Genomic DNA, 21,699 nt, shown 5'->3' on the forward strand with positions numbered 1-21,699 from the left:
GCCCACCCCCACCCACCCCACCCCCACTCCCCAACTCCCAGTTCCAGTGCAGAGGCAGCTGGCAACAAGTCTGCTGTCTACTTTCTCTCTGGAAAGGCCATAAGTATGAACCTTCCCAGCTGCTGCCCGACAGTCCTGCCTGCATCGAGGGGAGATGCTAACTGCAGTTCTCTCCTCTGGGACAGTCCCAGGTATTGGCATACCCTAGGATCCAGTGAAAACCAGGCAGCAGGGGCAATCACAGAAGATTAACAGACGACAAAGACCTTCAGCTGGCTCTCAGAGGAGGCTCATCTCCACACTATGTGACTCTGTCAAGGCCATGAGATGTGGCAGTTTTATCTAATGGGCAGAAACCACCTAGGAGAGTCAAGGAAAATGAAGACAGAGGGATTTGTCTAGAGAAAAGAACAAAGATTAAACTTAACTAGACCTTAATGAGACAGATATAACTTATTTCTCTGACAAAAAACAGCCATAAAGATGCTCACTGGGTTAGGAGAACAATATAAACAAGGGGAGACTTTCAAAAAAGAAAATATAAAAGGACTAAAGAGAAATCAGAGCTGAAGAATATAGTAATTGAGCTGAAAACATAAGGAGGAGACAGACTTTACCACGTGGAAGAAAAGAACAGTGAAATCAGGGTGGTGAATCTAATCTGATCAGAAGAGACAGAAGGAAGGTGACTCAAAGCACTTACGTGACAACATCAAGTGGACAAATACTTGCATTATTGGGGTTCCAGAAGAAGACAGAGGGGGCACAGAGCTTATTCAAAGAAATAATGGCTAAAACTTTAACCTTAGGAGACAAATCAAGATTTGGGGCGCCCAGAGTTCCAAAAAAGATGAATCACACAGCCCCACACTATAATTAGTCAAAAGCTAAAGCCAAGCAAAGAATCTTAGAAGCAGAAAGAGGAAAAATGACTTGTTACCTATACAAGGCACACACACTCTGTAAAACTAGTGGAGTTTCAGCAAACTCTGAAGGCCCGAAGAGACAGCAGGATATATTCAAAGTGCTCAAAGGAAAAAAACAAATGCTAACCAATAATTTACCCAGCAAAGTTGTCCTTCAGATTTGAATGAAAGTTTTCCAGACAAGCAAGAGCTGAAGGAGTTCATCACCACCAGGCCAGTCTTATAAGAAATGTTAAGGGGACTTCTTCAACCTGAAAGGAAAGAATGCTTATCAGTAACAAGGAGATATCTGAAAGTGTCAGCATCCCAGGCAAAGACAAATACATGGTCAAGTTCAAAACAGTCGAATGTAATGGTGGTGGGCAATGGGCAAATCACTTACAATTCTAGTATGAAAGTTAAAAGACAAAAATATTAAAAATAACTACAAAAATTTTCAATGGATGTATTGAAGGTAAAAACATATAAATTGTGACATCAAAACCAGTGTGGCAAGGGAGTGTAAAAGTGTGGTTTTTGTATGCATTTGAAGTTAGTTATAGTTTAAAATAGACTTATAAATTGTCTTCTCTGAGCCTCATGGTAACCACAAAACAAACACCTATGATAGATACACAAAAGATAGACAAGAATCTAAGGATGCCAACCACAAAAAGATCAAATCACAGAGAACAAGAGATGAAAAAGGAAATAAAGGAATTACAAAGCCAGAGAATTATCAAAATGGCCATAAAAGTCCATACCTGTAAACAATAACTTTAAATACAAATGAACAAAATTCTCCAATCAAAAGACACAGGGTACCAGAATGGAGAAATAAAGACAGACTTTACTGTGTGTTGCTTGCAGGAGACTCACTTCTGCTTCAAGGACATACAGACAGAAAGTGAAGGGTTTCTAGTGTATGGGGGCCAAAGAAAGTAGGGTACCTACATTTGCATTGGGCAAAATAGGCTTTAAGACAAAAACTATGTAAGATGTAAAGGAGGTGGGAGGCAATCCAACAGGAGGTTGAACAATTTCAAATATATACACACTGAACATAGGCGGATAACACTACTGTAGGGGACTTATGTTCCATATTCAACAATGGAGAGATCCTCCACACAGAAGATCAAAAGGAAACACTGGACTTGAATAACCCGTTAGACCAGATGGACTTGGATATTTACAGAACATCCCATCCAACAGCAGCAGAGTACACATTCTTCTCAAGTGCACAAGGGACAGCATCCAGGACAGATCACAGGTTAGGCCACAAAAGAAATTTTACTAAGTTTAAGGTGATTGAAATCTTATCCAGAGTCTTTTCTAACAGTGGTATAAAACTGGAAATCAATTACAAGAAGAAAAAATGGAAAATTCACAAATATATGGAGGTTAAAAAACATGCTACTGAATAATCAATGGGTCAGAGAAGAAATCAAAGGAGAAGGACAAAAAATCTTGACATGGGTGCCTGGCTGGGTCAGTCTGCAGAGCATATGACTCCTGATCTCAGGGGCTCATTGAGTTTGAGCCGTGTGCTGGGTACAGAGATTACTTAAAAATAAAATCTTAAAAAAATGTGGACACACACAATATGGACACAAATGAAAACGGAAATACTACATACTAGAACTATGGGATGAAGTAAAAGCAATTAAAATAGGGAGGTTCACGGTGATAAATGTTCACATTAGGAATCAAAGACCTCAAACACACTAACTACACCTCCAGGAACTAGGAAAGGAAGAACAAACAAGCCCTAAGTTAATAGAAGGACATGAAATAGAGACTAAAAGGACAATATTAAAGATCAACAGAGTTAAGAGCTGATTTTTTTTTCTTCAAAGATTTATTTATTCATTCAGAGAGAGGAAAGAGAGGGGCAGAGACACAGGCGGAGGGAGAAGCAGGCTCCATGCAGGAAGCCCGATGTGGGACTTGATCCCAGGTCTCCAGGATCACACCCCAGGCTGCAGGCGGTGCTAAACTGCTGCGCCACCGGGGCTGCCCTGATTTTTTGTTTTGAAAGGCAAAAACACAAAAACCATTAGTTAGACTTACCAAGAATGAGAGAACTCCCTTTGACAGCACATATACTAAAATCAGAACAAAAATAAGAGAACTCAAGTAAGTAAAAGTATAAATGAAGGAGGAAACATTACATGAATACCACACAAAGACACAGGACAATGAGATTACACTGAATTACCAACAAATTAGAAAACCCAGAAGAAATGGATAAATTTCTAGAAACATACAATCTACCAAGATTGAATCACGAAAAAACAGAACATCTGAACAGACCAAGTAATAGTAAGGACACTGAATCAGTAATCACAACCTCACAATGAAGTCTAGGACCAGACAGCCTCACTTGGTTAATTCCATCAAACATGTAAACAGAAGAGGAGGGAACACTTCTAAGATCAATTTATGAGGACAGCATACCCTGATACCAAAACTGCGCAAGGACACTACAAGAAAGAAAAGTCCTACAGGCTAGTATCCCTGATGGGGACAGCTGCAAAAGCCTGAACAACATACTAGCAAACCAAAATCTACAGCACATTAATATATCATGTAACAAAATAAAATGTAAAAATCACATCATTTCTGTAGATGGAGAAAAAACATTTGACAAAATTAAAAATCTATTCATGATAGCAACTCCCAACATACAGGATTATAGAAAAAAATGTACCTCAACAAAATAAAGGTCATCTATGATAAGCCCCAACAGCTAACATACTTTCAATAACAGGTGAAAAGCTGAAGGTGTTCCCCCTAAGATCAAGAATAAGGCAACAATACCCACTTTCACCAATAAAGTGGAAGTCCTAGCCAAAGCATTAGGCAAGAAAAAGAAATAAAAAGCATCTAAATAAGAAAGAAAATAAAACTGTCTCTACTTGCAGATGATATAATACAATATATAAAACACCCTAACGTCTTGACCAACAAAATGTTAAAGCTAATAAATGAATTTGGTAAAGTTGTAGGACATAAGATCAGTACACAAAGGTCAGCTGCATTTACTAACCATCTACTAACAGAGACATTAAGTATATGATCCCATTTATAATATTATCCAAAGTATCTGGCAATAAATTTAATCAGGAGATGAAAGATCTATACACTAATGCTATTAAAATTTTTATGGAAGAAACTAAAGAAGAATCAAATGGAAAGATATTCCATGCTGATGAACTGGAAGAATAAATATTATTTACATGTCCATACTACTCTATAGAGTCAATGCAATTCTTATCAAAATTTCAATGGCATTGTTCATGGAAATAGAATAAACAATCCTAAAATTTGTATGGAACTACAAAAGACCCTGAACAGCCAAAGCGATTTTGAGAAAGAACAAAGCTGCAGGAATCACACTTCCTGACTTCAAACAAACCTATAATAATCAAAACAGTATAGTACTGGCATAAAACAGATACACAGAGCAAGAGAACAGAAGGCCTAGAAATAAATCCATGCAACATATGATCAATCAGTTTAGGACAAAGGAGCCAAGAATATAAAATGGGGCAAGAACGGTCTCTTCAATAAATGGTGCTGGGAAAACTGGACAGCCACATGCAAAAGTGAAACTAACGAACTCCAAATGGACTAAAAACTGAAATTCAAGATCCAAAACCATAAAGCTTCTAGAATATATAAAAAATGACTTTTTTTGGGGCAGCCTGGGTGGCTCAGCGGTTTAGTGCCGCCTTCAGCCCAGGGCCTGATCCTGGAGACTGGGGATCCAGTGCCACATCAGGCTTCCTACGTGGAGCCTGCTTCTCCCTCTGCCTATGTCTGTCTCTCTCTCATGAATAAATAAAATCTATATAAAAAAAAAAACGCTATAAGAAATAACCTAATTTAATCCTGATTTAATTCAAAAATATAATCTTCAGTGCAGCCCCTATTCAGAAGAGATAAATAAATAAAATAGTTAAAAAAAAAAAAGAAAAAAGAAAAGGACTTTCCTGACATGGGATTGGGAATGTTTTTGTTTGTTTGTTTGTTTTTTTAAATTTGATACTAAAAGCAAAGGCAACAAGGGAGCATCTGGGTGGCTGATCCCGGGATCCTGTGATAGAAGTCCCACATCACACTCCCTACAAGGAGCCTGCTTCTCCCTCTGCCTCTGTGTCTCTCAAATAAAATCTTAAAAACAAAAAACAAAAGCAAAAGCAAACAAATGGGCCTGTATCAAACTATAAAGCTTCTGCACAGCCATAGAAACCATCAACAGAAAGAAAGAACCATGAATAGAGGTTCATCAGCATTATCCAGAGCAGCTAAGACAGGGGAACAACCTAAGTGGCAACTGACGAATGAACAAGATGAAGAAGTGGTGGTAAATACAGGCAATGGAGTATTATTCAGCTGTGAGAAAGACAGACATTCTGCATTTGCAACAACATGGATAGATCTTGAAGGCATTATACTTAGTGAAATAAGCCAGAGAAAGACAGATACTGTATGGAATCCAAAAAAAAAAAAGGTCAAACTCCTCAGGTAGGAAAGCAGTTGCCAGGGCTCGGACATGGGGAGTGGTGGTAGAGGAAATAAGGAGATTTTGTAAAAGGATACAAAGTTTCAGCTCTAAGATGAAGTTTGAGGGTCTAATGTATCATGTGGTGACTATGGTTGATAATACTGTATCACAGAACTGAAATGTGCTAAGAGAGAACTCACAGGTCACACACAGCCAGGAAGAGAAATATGTGAGGGGATGGATGTTCATTGACTTGATGGGACGAATCTTTCCACAATGTATTGTGAATCCATTCATGATATACATTTTAGATATCTTAACAATTTTAGTCACCAATTTTAATTCAATAAAGCTGAAAAAAAAAAAGGCAGTTATGACAGTTATGACTACTATGCCTCTGAGCAGTAATATCACAACAACTGGAGCAGAAACTATAGCCAAGATAATTACAATGGGAAAGTAAAGGTTTAGGACAAAAGTGTTAAAAGCAAAGTTCTAGTATCTTTAATAACAGAGTATTTGTTTTTAGGCATCCATGCAAGATTTACAGAAATATCAACTAATCTATTTACTGGAATAATAAATTCATAAGGAAAAAATTAAAAAGCTACTTTAATTTTGATACCTAAAAAAAAAAAAAAAAAAAAGGAAAATGAAAGTACTTACCCCATCTTCCAAATTTCGATGTCTTAAAGTCAAATCAGAACTAAATTCATAGCCTTAATTAAATGTTTACATAGTTTTAAAAGGAAAAAAGCCAGATAACTCTTCATTCCATTTAAGAAGTTAAACATGAAAAAGAACTCTAAGAACAAACATTAAGGATATATGACAAATCAGTCAATCAGAAAAATTATTTTTGCTAATATAAATAAATAATATAAAATAAAGTTAAAATTGCTAAATAAAAGAGGTGATTTTATCAGAAAATTAGTCTCTAAAGAGAATGAGCAAGATTTAGGGGAAAAATATATTTAATTCAGAAAATTGCTCAAAGCCTGATTAGACCTATCAGTCTAGAAGAACTTCTGGGGGAAAAAAAAAAAACCTGAATTGCTGCTGCAAAAGCCTGTAGGCTTAGATGATTTAATGGTGATTTAGTTTCAGGAATAGTTATTTCCCATTCTAAATAATATGTTGCAAAAAAACAGACAAAAAACCAGCACAGGTGGCTAGTTGTCAAAGTGCTTATGTTTCAGGCATTGACCTAAATGCTCTACATATATTGTCATTCCAATACTTGGATAAACTAAAAAGACATGTAAAGTCTCAAATTCAATGAAAAAACTGGAATAAGCTTAAAACCAATCTCATTAGAAGTAAACATTTAAATAAAATGACAAATCAAATTTAGAGAATCAGTAAGACTGCAAAGTACACATAAAGATCATTAATATAAAAACAAATTGATATTTAATAAAAATATCTAATTGATGTTAGAAGAGCACCTAATTAAGCTGAACAGATACTCCTGATGTAAATTCTTGTAACACTGCAAACTAAATGCAACATTATACTTCACATTCTCACTAAAATGAGTAATAAGACATGGAAGCCTACTTTGATCATTATTAATTGTACTTGAAGTGCTAATCAGTGTAATAAATGAAATTATAAAATAACAAGTAACTATTTAGAGATGATACATCCTTAGTAAATAAAAACAAAGCATTAGGAAAGACATTGCCTCTAATGACTTACTTATAGTAAGTGGTTCAAATATAAAATAAAACCTAAACAGATGGTTTAGATCGAGTCCTGCATGGGGCTCCCTGCATGGAGCCTGCTTCTCCCTTTGCCTCTCTCTCCTGCATAAATTTAAAAAATCTTCAAAAAAAAAAAAAGGAAAGATGGTGTGTTACTGGCACATCCTTAAACATAGACCAATGGGTACACTTCCAGTTATAAAATAAGTCATGGAGATGAAAAGCATAGCAATGGGAATACAGTTACTAATACTGTAATAATGCTGTTTGGTGATAGACGGTGACTACCCTTATTGTGATGAGCACCAAGTCGTGTGTAGAACTGTTAAATCAATATGTTGTATACCTGAAACTAACCTAACATTGTATGTTAATTATACTTCAATAAAAAAAAAAAAAAAAAAAAAAAAAAAAAGCAGACCAATGGAACAGATTGGTGTCCAGAGGCAAAATGACATGCGGGTAGTTTATCAACTTGTGACAATGGTAATATAACAATGTATTTGGGAAAGGAAAGTCTCAATAATGGTGCTGGGTTAACTGGATGATCAATCAAAATACAAAAGGTTGAATAATAAAACTGCAAGAAGAAAAACAAGGTAAGATATTCAGACGTCGAATATCCATCTGAAATAGGAGTTGTATCTAGAACACAGAAAGAACATGTACATATCAGTAAGAAAAAGGCAGACAACTCAATACAAAAGTGGCCAAAAGACATGAAGAGATAGTTTACAAAAGGAGACTCTATCCAAATGGCCAATAAGCATTTGAAATGGTGTTCAGGAAGTGAACTAAAGTATGTTCTATCAGGAAGAACTAAAGTAAAACTGCATTTATGATGCCAATATATACTACCAAAATGGCTAAAATGTGAATACCAAGTACAGAGAATGATGTAGAGTACACTGTTGATAGTAGTATCATTGGTAAAACTACTCTGGACAACTGTAAAATCTAAGTAAGGTTGATTATATGCAAACCTATGAGCCAGCAACCCTACTCCTGTGTATATCCAACTGAAAAGTATAATACATTCATCCCCCAAATGTACAAATATATTCACAGTTCTATTCATAATAGCCCCAAACTGAAAATACTCATCGATTATAAACGGGATTAACTGGGGCATTAATACAACATGGATAAACACAATGAAAAAATACGTGGCATTGAAAATGACATCCAAATTACATAAATGATTGGATCTTGCAATGCTGAACAAAAAAAGTTAATAAGGACTAAATACTGCATGAATACATTCATACAATGTTAAAAAAAAAAAGCTGGAATTATGGTGGTAGAAGTCAGGATAATTATTACCCTGGGGGTAAGAAGTTACTAGCAGAAGTAGGAGGGGATTCTAGGGTACTGATTATGTGCTGGTCTTGATCTGGGTGATTAAGTGGATGTGTGTACTTGTAGAAAAGTTACTGGGGCGCCTGGGTGGCTTAGCTGTCACATAGTCCACTGAACTATGTGAACAGTTGGTGCATTTTTCCTAGGTTACACTTCCATAAAAATTTTATACTAAAAAATAACCAGTTAAAACAATGGAAGAATTCTCTAAAACTACAACAAAAACCAAAATACCCAATTTGCAAGAAATTTATAAGGCTAGTGGTAACTACAAAGGTATGGATACACACACACCCTATTGCCCTTACCATTTACTTCTTTCAGTAGCAGTTAATTTTCTAAGGGTTAAGGTTCTTCAGATGAATATTCCAAAAGAATTTTAATTTGAAATAAAACTAGTGATTCTAAAGAGTTAACTGGGAAGAATGGAAGGGGTGAATACTTGGAAGAATCAGAATAGTCACAATGGACACAAAGCTATAATGATTTAATCAGTGGCGCAAAATCTACATACTACAGTATACGTATATATGCATAGATTTAATACAGGTTCGTAGTCTTTGGTCTCATACCTTTATGGTTAGCTGGGTTTCATGATTCAGAATATTTAGGATTAAATATAACATGATGTACATATCATCTTCTCAGCTGAACCTCAAACAGCACACTATTTTAATAAGCACATTACTACTTTTCTAGTAAAACATGAATATCCCTACCAAATGAGATAAAGATCCACATAGCCTCATGTCAGATCAGGTCAGTTTTACCATTAAAAATTTTTGATGCTAAATTTAGGGGGGAAAATTGGTTGTCAGCACTTTTTGGATTTTAGAATTGTGAATAAGAAATTGTGAGTCAGTACAGAATAAGATGTGTGTGAAGAGAAAAACCTTATTTATTTTACCTATTATACCTAGTCAAGTGGTTAAACGTTTGTTTCACACCAGATACCAAAACAAATTTCATATGGGTTGGGAGCTAACTCCTAATTTTAATAAATCAAGAAATAAAAGCCTAGAAACCAGTGATGACATCCTTCATCATATCTCTGGTAAGTGATAGACCTACACTATGGCAGAAATGACAGTTTGCTGGCAGATGGAAACTGAAATAATTTTCTGCAAGAATTTGGCAAAATGTACTGAGATCCTTAAAAAGACATATACTAAATTTTTAATTTGGTAATTCCTTTCTCTAAACTATTTCCCAAGGAAATAGTTGATAACATAAACAACCATTTTGTCATAAATCTGTCAGCAGTGTTTTTTTGCTGTTGTTAAATTTTCTAAGCTTTTTAGTCATAAATTAAAATGATTCTTGGGGCAGCCTGGGTGGATCAGTGGTTTAGTGCTGCCTTCGGCCCAGAGCGTGACCCTGGAGACCCAGGATTGAGTCCCACATTGGGCTCTCTCCATGGAGCCTGCTTCTCTCTCTGCCTGTGTTTCTGCCTCTCTCCCTCTCTGTCTCTCATGAATAAATAAATAAAGTCTTTAAAAAAAAAATGACTCATAATGGTTGTCATAGGAATGTTTTTCTTTTTCTATAATATATATATTATATGGAAAATGCTTGATATTATTTGAAGTGAAAAAAAGCATTAGGAAGTTATATTCACAGTTTAAGTTCAGGTATGGAGAAAAAAAATTTAGGAAAAAAGTATGTCAACTGTTAACTAATATATAAACTAATATGTTTAAAAAGAAAAGAAAGTCTATTAAAAGAAAACATCTAATAATAAAGTCAAAACCTAAGATAGAATTTCAAGAAGTCAAAGTGGTCAAAAGATGGTGGCCTGAGAAATAAAGAACACATAATACATAATAACAAGCATCTGCAATTACTCTATATCGAAGCTTGAATCTTACTTTTCCTTCTTAAGAGTCATGACATCTAGCCTTCGGCTGAGTACTGATGGATGCTTTTCTCATGTACCATTTCAATATACTACTGAAAGGTTTCAACAATACTCAGGGCTAAAATAATCAAATATTTTAATTACAAGAATTCCCAGATTTGACACCTTGAAGGCATTCACCACTAAATAATGTCCAAGACAAAGAGTGGATCCTGACATGTAGTTTTAAAAGCAGCCACAAGCTGTTTATGATGTAAATACTCTGACCCTGAAATGCAGTCACCAGGCATCTGGTGGTTAGAATACGTTACTGAGTATACACTACAATTATGTCCAGGACATTTGAACTTATAAGGTAAAAGGGGATTATGGATTTGCTCTTGAACATGAATGAAAGCTGCAAGTATACAAGTTGTTTTGGACTGTATTGAGTGGCTCTGGGCTAGTGACCTAAGAATCTTGAATAAAGTGAACTTACTTTGTATATGACTTCTTAGTACTTAGCACATATTAATTGAATGAGAAGAAAATCTGTTTTCCAACACTATGTGAACTTCTGATAAGGTAACATACAAAGAAATTTAATGAAGGTATCTACATGAGAATGATTTCCAATATAAAGTAATTCAAACTTTTGCAGTTAGTGAAAATATTTATTCAAACCTAACTGTAGTACAGTATCAAGCTGAGTTAAATAAACATTAAATGTATGATATGTAGTTCCTTAGGAATAGGCCACCGCAATATCATAGAAATTTTTAACAACACATATTTCTGCAGTAAGGTTCAGCAATTATGACGTGATTTCCACACTGAGAAACAGGAATAGAATGGATTTAGTTTTTTAAATGCCCAGTATTTAAAAAAAAAAAAAAAAAAGGCTGAGGGAAATGACCCTTTAACAACATATACACCTGTGGAAAAAAACCTTGATATACTAATATTTAACCAAACAGAAAGCACTTAATAGAATACACTTTAATCTAGGCACAATTGGTTAGATATTAATGATAATTTCTGTTCTCATTTAAAGATTTAAACCAATTCTTCAACTTAACTGATGTGTGTATCTGATACAGAGAAGGCACCTCTTTCATTCTCCCATAGGACCTTTAGGGGGCACAGAGACAATGCAGTATATCCAAGTATAGATACAGTTACTTAACATAGCCCACTTTAGGAGAAACTAAATGAAAATATAAACTATGATTTCTCTTTTTACATCTTATGATGGACATGGCTTTCTAAAAAGGACACCAGAAGATAATCTTCCACACAAGCTTTAACAAAGAATACAAGATTTAAATTAAATGTGCACTGGTCACTACTATGTATGAAATTCTATGAATTAGTGCAATTCTTCAAATCCCCAGTATACAGGGAAAAGTGTATACATACCAAGAAATTTCAACTACTACATAAACAAACTTTGTATGGCTCAATCACCTAAACAATTAAAGTTCTGTAAAAGGTCCTAAAAGTTATCAACAAAAGATCAGAACACTCAAAAATGGTTTACAAAATTCGCTCTTTAAAACAAAGAGACCAGAATGACCAAAAAAACCACATTAAAGTGTAAATTTTCAGGAATATAATCTTTACTGCAATTATAAGAAGGGGTATTAAGTATTCACTCTAGGAAAAAACCTAAATTGTTCATTTCTGATCCAGCTTCACCACCAGATGGGGTTGTCATCACCTTTGTACTACTTTGTGGTTGTCTTTATAGGTCTATTGAGGGCAGTTACTGAAGGCAATTTTTATAAGGAAAAGCATCATTTCCCTCCCCAAAAAGTGAGAAACTATTCCAGATGAATAAGCCTTAGAGTTAGGGATCACAAGAAGTCAAAAAACACAATGTAAAGAACACTAAGTTGATTTAACCTCTATTTCAACAAGATTTATACAATATTTACAACACATAATTGTCAGAGCTATACAGTTTTGCAGATTGGCTTTACTTACATTTCTGCAAATGTTTTTTCCAAAATAAAAAATATACCAGGTAAATCTATTTACAAACTAGGAAGCTGTTTCAGAAACAGCATGATTCAGATATAAAGTGAAATTTCAGTACAAGGAAAGTGCAGGTCATGCTTTCAGGTTCTGTCAATATCTCATTCCCTACACTCATAGTTTAAGGGATACGAGTTTTAAACAGCTACTGTTCTTATATGTTCAGAATGTTTACTCATCATAATGCAATGATAACAAAAATTTGTCCACATCCATTCCAGCTGGAAATGAACTGGGTAGCTTCTTTTTCTGTCAAAAAAAAAAAAAAAAAAAAAAAAGAAAAGAAAAAAAGAAAAAAAGAATAAAGAAAAAAGAAGAAAAAGAAAAGAAATAAAAAAGAAAAGAAATAAAAAAAGAAAAGAAAAGAAAAAAAAAGAAAAAATAAACCTAAGTTAACATATTGAACTCAAACAAGGCCAAAAACTTTCACTTAGAACCTTATAACAGCTTCTTCCTATACTACTAAAATTTTGCCAAAACTTTTAGCTGGTTGGAATTTTTAGTTATACAGTGAGTAGAAACACATTTTATAAATTCAAAGTTAATAAATTATACTTCAGAAGTACTTTAACATTAGTTTAGGGTGAAAGACATTAAATAAACCCAGAGTTTGTGGATGTTGAGATAAGACAGACCATGCTTTCTATGAAGGTGGTCATTAATCACCAAACCACCAGCCTTAGCAGCTTTCCTAACTGCAGCTTTTCCTAAGTTTTTTTCAGGTACTGTTCAAGTTCCAAACACTTAGCACACTCCGGGTGTCCTACGAACACTACAGTTAGTCCTCCCAGCCAACAGGTTAGAAGTGTGGTAGTCTCATGTCAAGGGATGCAGCTGAGCCCCAGAAGCTCTGGGCTTACCTACAATCAGAACCATGAGCAGGAGATGCGGGATTCAAACCCAGGCTTGCATGGCATCAAAACCATGATTCTTTCCCTGACACTGTACTTGCTATAAAACCTTTTAAACATCTTTCTATTCAGTTCACTTACTAAGTGGCTAAACAGGTTTAGGGAAAAGGGGTTTTGGTTATCAAAGCTATCCCTGCATTGCCTTGCTACAGATAACTCTGCCCAAAGAAAAAAACAGGTAAATTTAATTTTTACAATGCTCCAACATATTAAAGTCTGTAAGAGCCAATGGAAGAGATGCCAGGACATGTGAAAAAAAACCCAAGAGGTAGGAGTTGCAAAGTTGTTTTTTACTTGTTAATTCCACACATGGGAGTGGCTTCCCAATCTTTCATGCCTTATGTCATTCTCCTAAAAAACTTGGGTCCTACCACAAGAGAAACAAAAACCTCCTTTCCTCAAGAAAGAGGTTCATCAATAAATACCTTAGCAATTGTTCTGCAAAAGCTTCATTTCACCTAGACAAATTCTGAGCACCACACTGGCTGAGACACACTGCTACAGAATATATTTTGTTAAGCAAGACTCAAAGCTGTTTTGACCAGAGTGTTCGGTTAGGTAGCTGTGGCAAAAATGCTGAGATCTCTAATGTGAGCACTGAAGGAAGGGCAAAGGTGTGGTTTTGAAATTAAGACTTTCAAACTTGCCTTAATTTTCTTCTTTTTCATTGGGAGTGATGAATTTGCAAGATTTTTATTAGAAGTACGAGAGGTTCGTTCACGTTCATCTAATTCCTCAATTTTCCGCTTTTTTGTGGTGCTCCTTGATGAGGCTCTGAATTGCTGTGTATTGTCTTTGAGAGGAGTTGTCGAAGCTGTCCTGGAGATGGCTGCTCTGGAGAGAATCATTAAGGTGTGGGCAGCCATGCTTACACTGTTCTCACTCCCTGTCTCACTGGCAGGGCTGCAGGCAGGCAAGTCTGGGTTGACAGGAGGGACGGTTACCTTGGGCGTGCTACTGTCTTCACCAAAACGTCTACTAGAGGGGACCTTGATACCATCTCTAGGGTCTTCTTTTGGTCTGTCCCCTGCCCCTGAGCCAGATGTCCGGGGCACAGGTAAATCAGAGCTATCGGGGAGCCTATTTACAGGGCTGTGCCACTGACCATCCGGTAGCATTTCTGTACTATGTTTGGTTAGTGGGGTTATCAGAGAACTGGCACATTTACTTTGTTCTTGTTTTGGATCCTTCACAGCTGAACCTACTGCAATGACATTTTTACTATTTGAGGACGTGCCTTGTTTTTTGGTTAGTTCTTGCAGTGAAGCTACTACGGTTTTCTCATTCCGTAAACCACCATTTTGCTGCCCATTTGACAGTTTTGAAGTTTCTGGATTTTTCTGCCTTTCAACATCGCTGCATAATTCATTCTCCTTATTAGCTGTTGCTTTATGGAAAGATTCAAGTACAGTTTCTGTGGGTGAAACCTTCTTTTCTGACTGGGTTTCTTTTATGGTGGTATGTCGGCTATTGGCAGTTTCTGATTTAGATAAAATCTTAGGCAAGGGAGGTCTCTCTCTCTCCCTTTTGAGAGCATTAGTAGAAGGGGGCTTTAAGGTGGAGGACACAATGGGTGACTCAAGATTAGGAAATGAAATGTCATTTCTTTCTTTGTTTTGAGACATCACCTTATGGTGTGTGCCCTGTGTAATTGCCACAGGAGGAGCAGTGCTATCAAAACAGAGCACACGTCTGTGGCTTTCAAACGGTTTGCTAGTTGGAACTATACTCTCTAATGAGAAGGGAACTGTCATTTCTTCCAATTTTTTCCCAAGATCAGTGGCCATATTCTTGTCAGATACTTCAGTTCTGCAAAAGAAATAAATAAAATTTAGCAACATAGAGAAACTCTTGTCAAACACTTCAGTTCTGCAAATAAATATTTTCTAGCAACATGAAGACATCCTTTATGTTTTTAATCTGAACATTCAAAAAATCTACGATGGAAACTACTTTTATGCTCACCTTTGTGTATGACATCCAACTAAATGACTAGGTGAATCCACCAAATTATTTACCTGCTTTCCTGGAATTATAAATGAAATAATTAGAAGAGAAAAACATTCCTGCGAGAGAGTATATAATTCTGAAAGAAAACGGAACAGACCACAGTATCACACATCATGAGAAAAATTTTAAATGACAACCAATGTACAAAGTATTCTCATATACTGGGTTTAAAAAGCAGCTTCTAATTTTATATACAAGACAAGATGGTTACTCATCCATTTTGCGGAGGAAATGCAGACATGGAGCAAATGACTTGCTTCAATTTCAGGCAAATACTATGAATCTAGTCTCTGGCTCCATGAATTACAATGTTCAACATAGCACCTAGGGGTACTCCCCAGGTACACCCAGGGGTCATCCATCCCCTCTGGATCTAAATTCAGATACGACTATTATGATATTCTGCCCATTTAACTGTCATGTTTGCAAGCCTATGTCAGGCAGAGCACCAGCTCTGGACTTTTAATATCCATATTTTAATTTTCATGGACTTAGGTATTTATGTGGGAGAGCAGCAAGATACCAAGCTGGAGAGAAAGGCACAGAGGAGATCATGAAGGACCTTGTGCATTATGCAAAAAGTTTCAGAGAGAATCCTTCGGTTTTAAATAGGGAAGATGTATAAATAGACATACTTTAAAAAGTCACTCTGGCAGTAGAGTAGAAAGATGGACTAGAGAAGAAAGAAAACTGCCATCAGAAGTTCTCTTTAGGTGGCTGTAAATATTCCAGATAAGAGAGCAAGGGCCTTGGAGACAGTGATGGGCATTCACACAAAGGGCCAAAGAGGACCGAGTGATGACATCAACCAAGGAGGAGAAAAGCAGGCAGAGAAGGTCTTTGAGGAGGAAGATATGAGAATCTGAAGATTCTGAGTTAGGCAGAGTCAGGAAAGCTGGAGTGCAATCATTTATTGTGGGTCCAGAAGCCACCAATAGTGTCAACTGCTGGAGGGAAATAAGGCCAGAATGAAAACCTCAGAGTCACCGATGATCTCAGTTTAAACAGTTCTAGTGGAAACGTGAGAAAAAAACAATAATGTGGATGCAGAAAGACAGGAGGCGTTGGGGATGAAGGGTTGGCAGACGAGATGAACCCAATGAACTTTAGAGCCAGAGAGGGAAGGATCCCAACAAGAAAAATTTAGGATATAATGAAGACAGAAGATGCAGGTAGACTGCACTAACCATAGAAAGAATGAGGGAGTTATTTCTGTAAGAAAAGAATGGAAAGAATGATTCTGGACGTAGAACAGATACACACCAAATGGGAGTGATGCGAGAAAATGGAGTTTCCTATTTACTGATCAGGTGAGAGAAAAGATCACTGGCCTAGAGTGAGGAGGGTGGGGACTGGGCAGATATAAGAAGAGTTGTGCAAGTCTGGCAGAGTTGGAAGGGGGAACGGGAAAGAAAGATAGGAAGACATTTGAAATAACTGCTAAGTGGTAGTAAGGGTGAGAAATTTTTAAGTGGTAGTGAACAGCTCCACTTCTAGAGCAATCTGAAAAGCCCAGGTACAAAGGCAGAGAGGGATGTTAGGACAGATCTAAGGCTGGAAGGCAAACCAGGATGGTAGAAGAATGTGCACATTGGGAAGAGTGGCTGAGGTGGTGCCTTGTGGGTCTAGCCTGGATAGAGAAAGAAGGGAATCCAGGAGGGAAACAGAGGTTCAGGTGAAAAGTGAGGATCTGAGTAAGAGGAGTCCTCACTGGCTGAAGAGAGTCACTGTTTGGGAATGAGAGTATTTTGGGACGGGCTATTGGCCTTTAAAAACTGCAAAGGTCTAAAAGGAAGGAAATATTAAAGGTGAAGGTATGGGAGAGGTTAGTTGACATGAAGATCAAGACTTAGAAGAGGTCCAAGAATTCTGAGGGCTGAGGTGTTGGGAAGGTTGACGATGTGGGCATTTTGTCATCCATGAAGATAGAGAAGTCAGAGGCAGGAATCTGAGCAACCCCTAAGTGAAGATTTAGTGTTATTTTGTATATAGTGTCTTTAGTCGGAACAGAAATCTTTAATTTTGGAATAGTCAGTGGTATGAACTTTTCCCACTTATGTGTTTTTTTTTCATTTTTTAAAAGCAATCCTTTTACCATTGTTGTCACTAAGTTATTCTCTTACATTCTTTTATTGTTTAATTATATTGCTTTACTCTTTTAGGTCTTTAATCATCTTCGAGTTTACCTTTGCATATCGTATGAGGAAGGGATCAATTTTTTTCCCTATAATACATATAATAACTAATAAATTTATTAAATGATCCTCCCTATCCTGACTTCTGATGCTACGTCCACCACATAATAATTCTCATAAGTATATGGTTTCTTTCTGAACTCTATTTTGCCCATTTGCCTTTTCATTTAAATTACCAAGAAAAAAACAACTTTAAGCAAAGGTTGGAAATCACCTGTTAGGAATCAAACAGGTATTCAAAAAGAAAATACTGTGGCACTGCTGCAAACAAATGAGTATATAGACATAAAACTGACATTAATGAACTTAATAGTGTACCTGTACAGGGCTTGTTTCTTTGTCCCTGAGTCTTCTGAGATTTTGGAGGGATGGGGAATTGAGGGATACTTCTGCATACAGGTGCTGCCAAAGGCATATGAAGGACCTAGAAGAGAAGCAGCCATTAATTATACTGTTTGAAAAGTCACTGCACCATTTTCAGTTCAGAAATTTTACCTGTTGAGGAGGGGCAGGGAAGGTATTTCCGTTCTGTCCAACCACAGATACAGGGATCATTCCCACCATTCCTTGGAGTACAGGTTGGACAGGAGAAGCAATTATGATGGCAGATCCTTTAAAAAAAAAAATCTCAGTAAGATTCTATCTCATAAAAAAAGACTCCGAAATAATTCTGATTTATTTAAAATAAATTCTCTAAAATTATAGTCCCTTTACCTTAGAATCTTATGCTCAGAAAACTTTATGAAGAAGGGCAAAGCTAACAAATTAAGAGAAAGTCAATCTGAAGTAATCTTATAGCATTTGTTCAAGGTAAATATCGTGAGCAAGCATTAAGACTTCACAGTCAGGAGATTACATTATATGATTATATGTTATATGTTGATTCTGCTAGATGGAATAGTAAAATTGATTAGAAACTTGATGGTGAAGTCAACAGTATCTATAGCCTGTGGCTATCCTATTTTATGACTGCCCATAAATCAGGCTTTTCTTTTTTTAAAGATTTTATTTATTTATTCATAGACACAGAGAGAGAAGCAGAGACACAGGCAGAGGGAGAGGGAGAAGCAGGCTCCATGCAGGGAGCCCGATGTGGGATTCGATCCCAGGTCTCCAGGATCACACCCCAGGCTGCAGGCAGTGCCAAACCACTGCGCCACCGGGGCTGCCCTAAATCAGACTTTTCCTGACACTCATTAACTGTTCCTGTCAGATGGACACTCACCTCAATCTCTCGAATACCTACCTACCCACACTCGGCAACTCCCTCCCTTTGCTCCAACTGCTACTTCATTCTCTGACCTTTAGCTCAAGTCCCACATCCTCTACTAATTCTCAACCAGCACTTCAAGCAGATCCATCAGGCTTACCAATTAATTGTGTGTATTTATTCAGATTTTTATTATATACCTATAATATTTTTTAAAAAGTGGGGGGAAAGGAGCTTGGGAGCCAATATATAAGGAAAGGCAGATGAACGTATCATTAGGTTCATCTTCAAGAATCACTGAGACCATTGAATTTCATAACTCATCAGTAGATTTAAAGAAGGTATGACCAAATTAATTAGGGAGAGAAAAGAGAGGGTATAATCACAAATTTCAGTCTTTTCTCACACTATCTATCCATGATTTAATTCCTCCTAGTCAATAACTGCACACACAAGAGCAATGAGATGCCATTCCAAAGAAATGAATTTTATATTATGTTCTTAGTTACCTTGTGAAAAGCTGGGTGACACAGTCTGGTTGATAGTGAACACACTGTTTGACCTTGGTGGTGTCTGTAACTGGGGCAGGGGAGGCTGAGCACTCACAGGGGCAGAATTTCCAGGCAACACCACCACATTAGACTGACTTACAGTTGTTCCTAAGGCTGTTGGATCAGTCACACAGGTAGCTATGAGAATGTTATTTGAATTGCCAAAAGTCGTGCTTGTAGCTGGCATCAACTGTATGTAGCCCCCATCCTTGGAAACACATGGTGTAACACTGGCTGAAAAAGTGACGCTGCCTTCATTCTGAGTGTTGTTTATGACAGAGTCTTCAGGTTTGAGGGCCAAAAGGCTCTGTTCCACTGATGCTGAATCCCCTAATCTTTCAGCAGATGTGACAGCACATGCAGTTTCTTCTGGAGACAGGCATTTAACTAATTCTGCATTTTTGGAAGGCGACTTGGTAGGAGAGGACAATATTATAGTTGGCAAGTTTTCCCCACTGATACTAGAAACTGCACTGTTTAGTTCAGTATCTGAGGAAACAAATGGATCATCACTAATAATAATTTTGAGAGAAACAATATTTGATGCATCTATGTCTGCTGAGTTGTCCACAGCAGGTTTATCACTAGTATTTTGGGACTCAGGCTGAGAATCTCCCACTGAAGAACACACAGATTCTGAAGGAAGAGAATGCTTATCTTCCACAGGATTACCTTCTGGAGCAATCACTGTAACATCCCCATGGTTACCACTTTCACCTAAATTCAGAAAAATACTATCTCCATCTTCTTTTAAAGTTGAAGGTTCGTGTGAATCGATGGCAACTTTCTCAGACTTGAAGGGCTGAGTTTCCTGTTTTTCTGTAAGTTTTAACTTGGGAGTTGATGAATCATCAGATGGTTGTTTAACCGAAGACACTGAATTTTCAAGACGAATGTCTACTTGTTCAGGTACAGTTAAACTTGAACTTTCAACTGACACAGGTAATGTTTTACTTTGAAGTGAAGAATTATCTTGGCAGTCTGCATGTTGTTGTGATGCAACTGGCAGCATGCTGTGAATCTCAGTTTTACTCTGCATTTCTCCAGGGTCTGGTGACTTAGAACCAGGGAGATTGGTTTTAAGTCTTGCTGTGTTGTTAGAGCTTTCACAAAACTGATTGGTTTTAGATGTATTTCCACTTAATGGAATATTTTGGGATAAAAGCTGAGAACTCTTCCCAGAGAGAATTAAGTTTTCACTGTTAGTTTCACCACCAAGGGGAACAAATGATGTTATTGGTATACCAGACTCATCAGGCTGTAAGGGAGACTCATGCGATACATCCGTCAACAGAGAATTCTTTCCAACTTCCATTGCCATGGCACTTTCAGTGGACATCTGATGTGTGTATAATTCAGCACAACGTTGATTACATTCAGCATCAGAATTTACTCTTTGGTTAAAGTCATTTAAATGAGGCACAGATTCAAAGGCAATGTCAAGGTTACACTTCTGTCCATTAGGTGCAACTGTTTTAAATGCCTTTTTCTGGATGCTAGAGCCTATCTGAGAAAAGTGCTCCTGGGCTTCCTGTCGAAGCTCATCATGGTGGCTGCTATTCTTCAAAGCATTTGAGGGGTCTTCATTTTGATAGGATGCACAAAATGAGGGCTGCCCAGACTGATCACCTACAAAACAGAAAGATGGTAGAAATGATGAGTACAAAAAAAAAAAAAGAAATGAGTACATACTGGTTTCTGAGGGAGTCATGTTTACTATAAAACCTGTTTTGCCAAGGAAGTAACTAATCTTTGACACACTGTTAAGTGGAAGTTTGAAAAACTGTTTATCTCCCATTTTGTGAGTATTAAAATTTACAGTTACTTTTTTCTTTTTTAAAATTACTGATGCCTTTTCAAACAAGTGCCAAATTGTTTTTCAAAACTCTTAGAAAACAAATGATGCAAAGAAGGAAAAAGTATATAGCTTTAAGAACATCTAATGTTTATCAGTATGTAAAAAACCCTGGTGCCACATGTGCTGTTTTTATTTTCCCCCCAAATAGCTGGCTTTTCAACTTGTACCATTTCTGTTGACTGACTTTCTTTCTTTAATAAGATTTTATTTATTTATCCATAAGAGACACAGACAGAGAGGCAGAGACATAGGAAGGCTCCTGAGGGACTCGATCCCAAGACCCCAGGATCACGACCCTGAGCCTAAGGCAGACAGACGCTCAACCACTGAGCCACTCAGACGTCCCTGTTGACCTTATTTTATTTGATATATTCTTCAAGGTGAAATGAGGCAAGTACATTTTGTATGATCAACCCCTGATGTTACTGTCTACTATCTGGAATCTTCAATATACACTTATTAAAGACCAACCACATTAGTGTTGGGATACAAAGATGAATGACCTAGTCTCTGCCTTTGGGGAGATCAGTCTAGTAAGGGAAGCAGACATAGAAAGAGATGACAAAACTTGTAAAAACTGTAATAGTACAGGAGCAAAAGCCACTTCTTT

At 36.9% G+C, this 21,699-nt stretch overlaps 1 protein-coding gene across 6 annotated transcripts in view; it reads right to left on the reverse strand.

Moving 5' to 3' along the window:
- Positions 1 to 21,699, reverse strand: part of NPAT (nuclear protein, coactivator of histone transcription) — a 64,005-nt gene that overhangs the window by 2,092 nt on the left and 40,214 nt on the right. For 2 of the 6 annotated variants that reach the window (XM_077893340.1, XM_077893342.1), the window contains exons 13-18: positions 19,190 to 20,860; positions 17,966 to 18,081; positions 17,789 to 17,894; positions 15,231 to 15,351; positions 13,913 to 15,074; positions 10,971 to 12,603 (exon numbers count right to left, since the gene is read on the reverse strand). In XM_077893340.1, coding sequence (XP_077749466.1) covers positions 12,526 to 12,603; positions 13,913 to 15,074; positions 15,231 to 15,351; positions 17,789 to 17,894; positions 17,966 to 18,081; positions 19,190 to 20,860 — 3,254 coding nt within the window. In that variant the 3' untranslated portion in view covers positions 10,971 to 12,525. Of the gene's footprint in view, positions 1 to 203; positions 361 to 1,053; positions 1,178 to 10,970; positions 12,604 to 13,912; positions 15,075 to 15,230; positions 15,352 to 17,788; positions 17,895 to 17,965; positions 18,082 to 19,189; positions 20,861 to 21,699 lie in introns of those variants that run through there. The other 4 variants (XR_013376769.1, XR_013376770.1, XR_013376771.1 and 1 more) reach the window with 4 other exon arrangements.

Source organism: Canis aureus, chromosome 3 (genome assembly GCF_053574225.1).
Source record: "Canis aureus isolate CA01 chromosome 3, VMU_Caureus_v.1.0, whole genome shotgun sequence".
Classification (NCBI taxonomy): domain Eukaryota; kingdom Metazoa; phylum Chordata; class Mammalia; order Carnivora; family Canidae; genus Canis; species Canis aureus.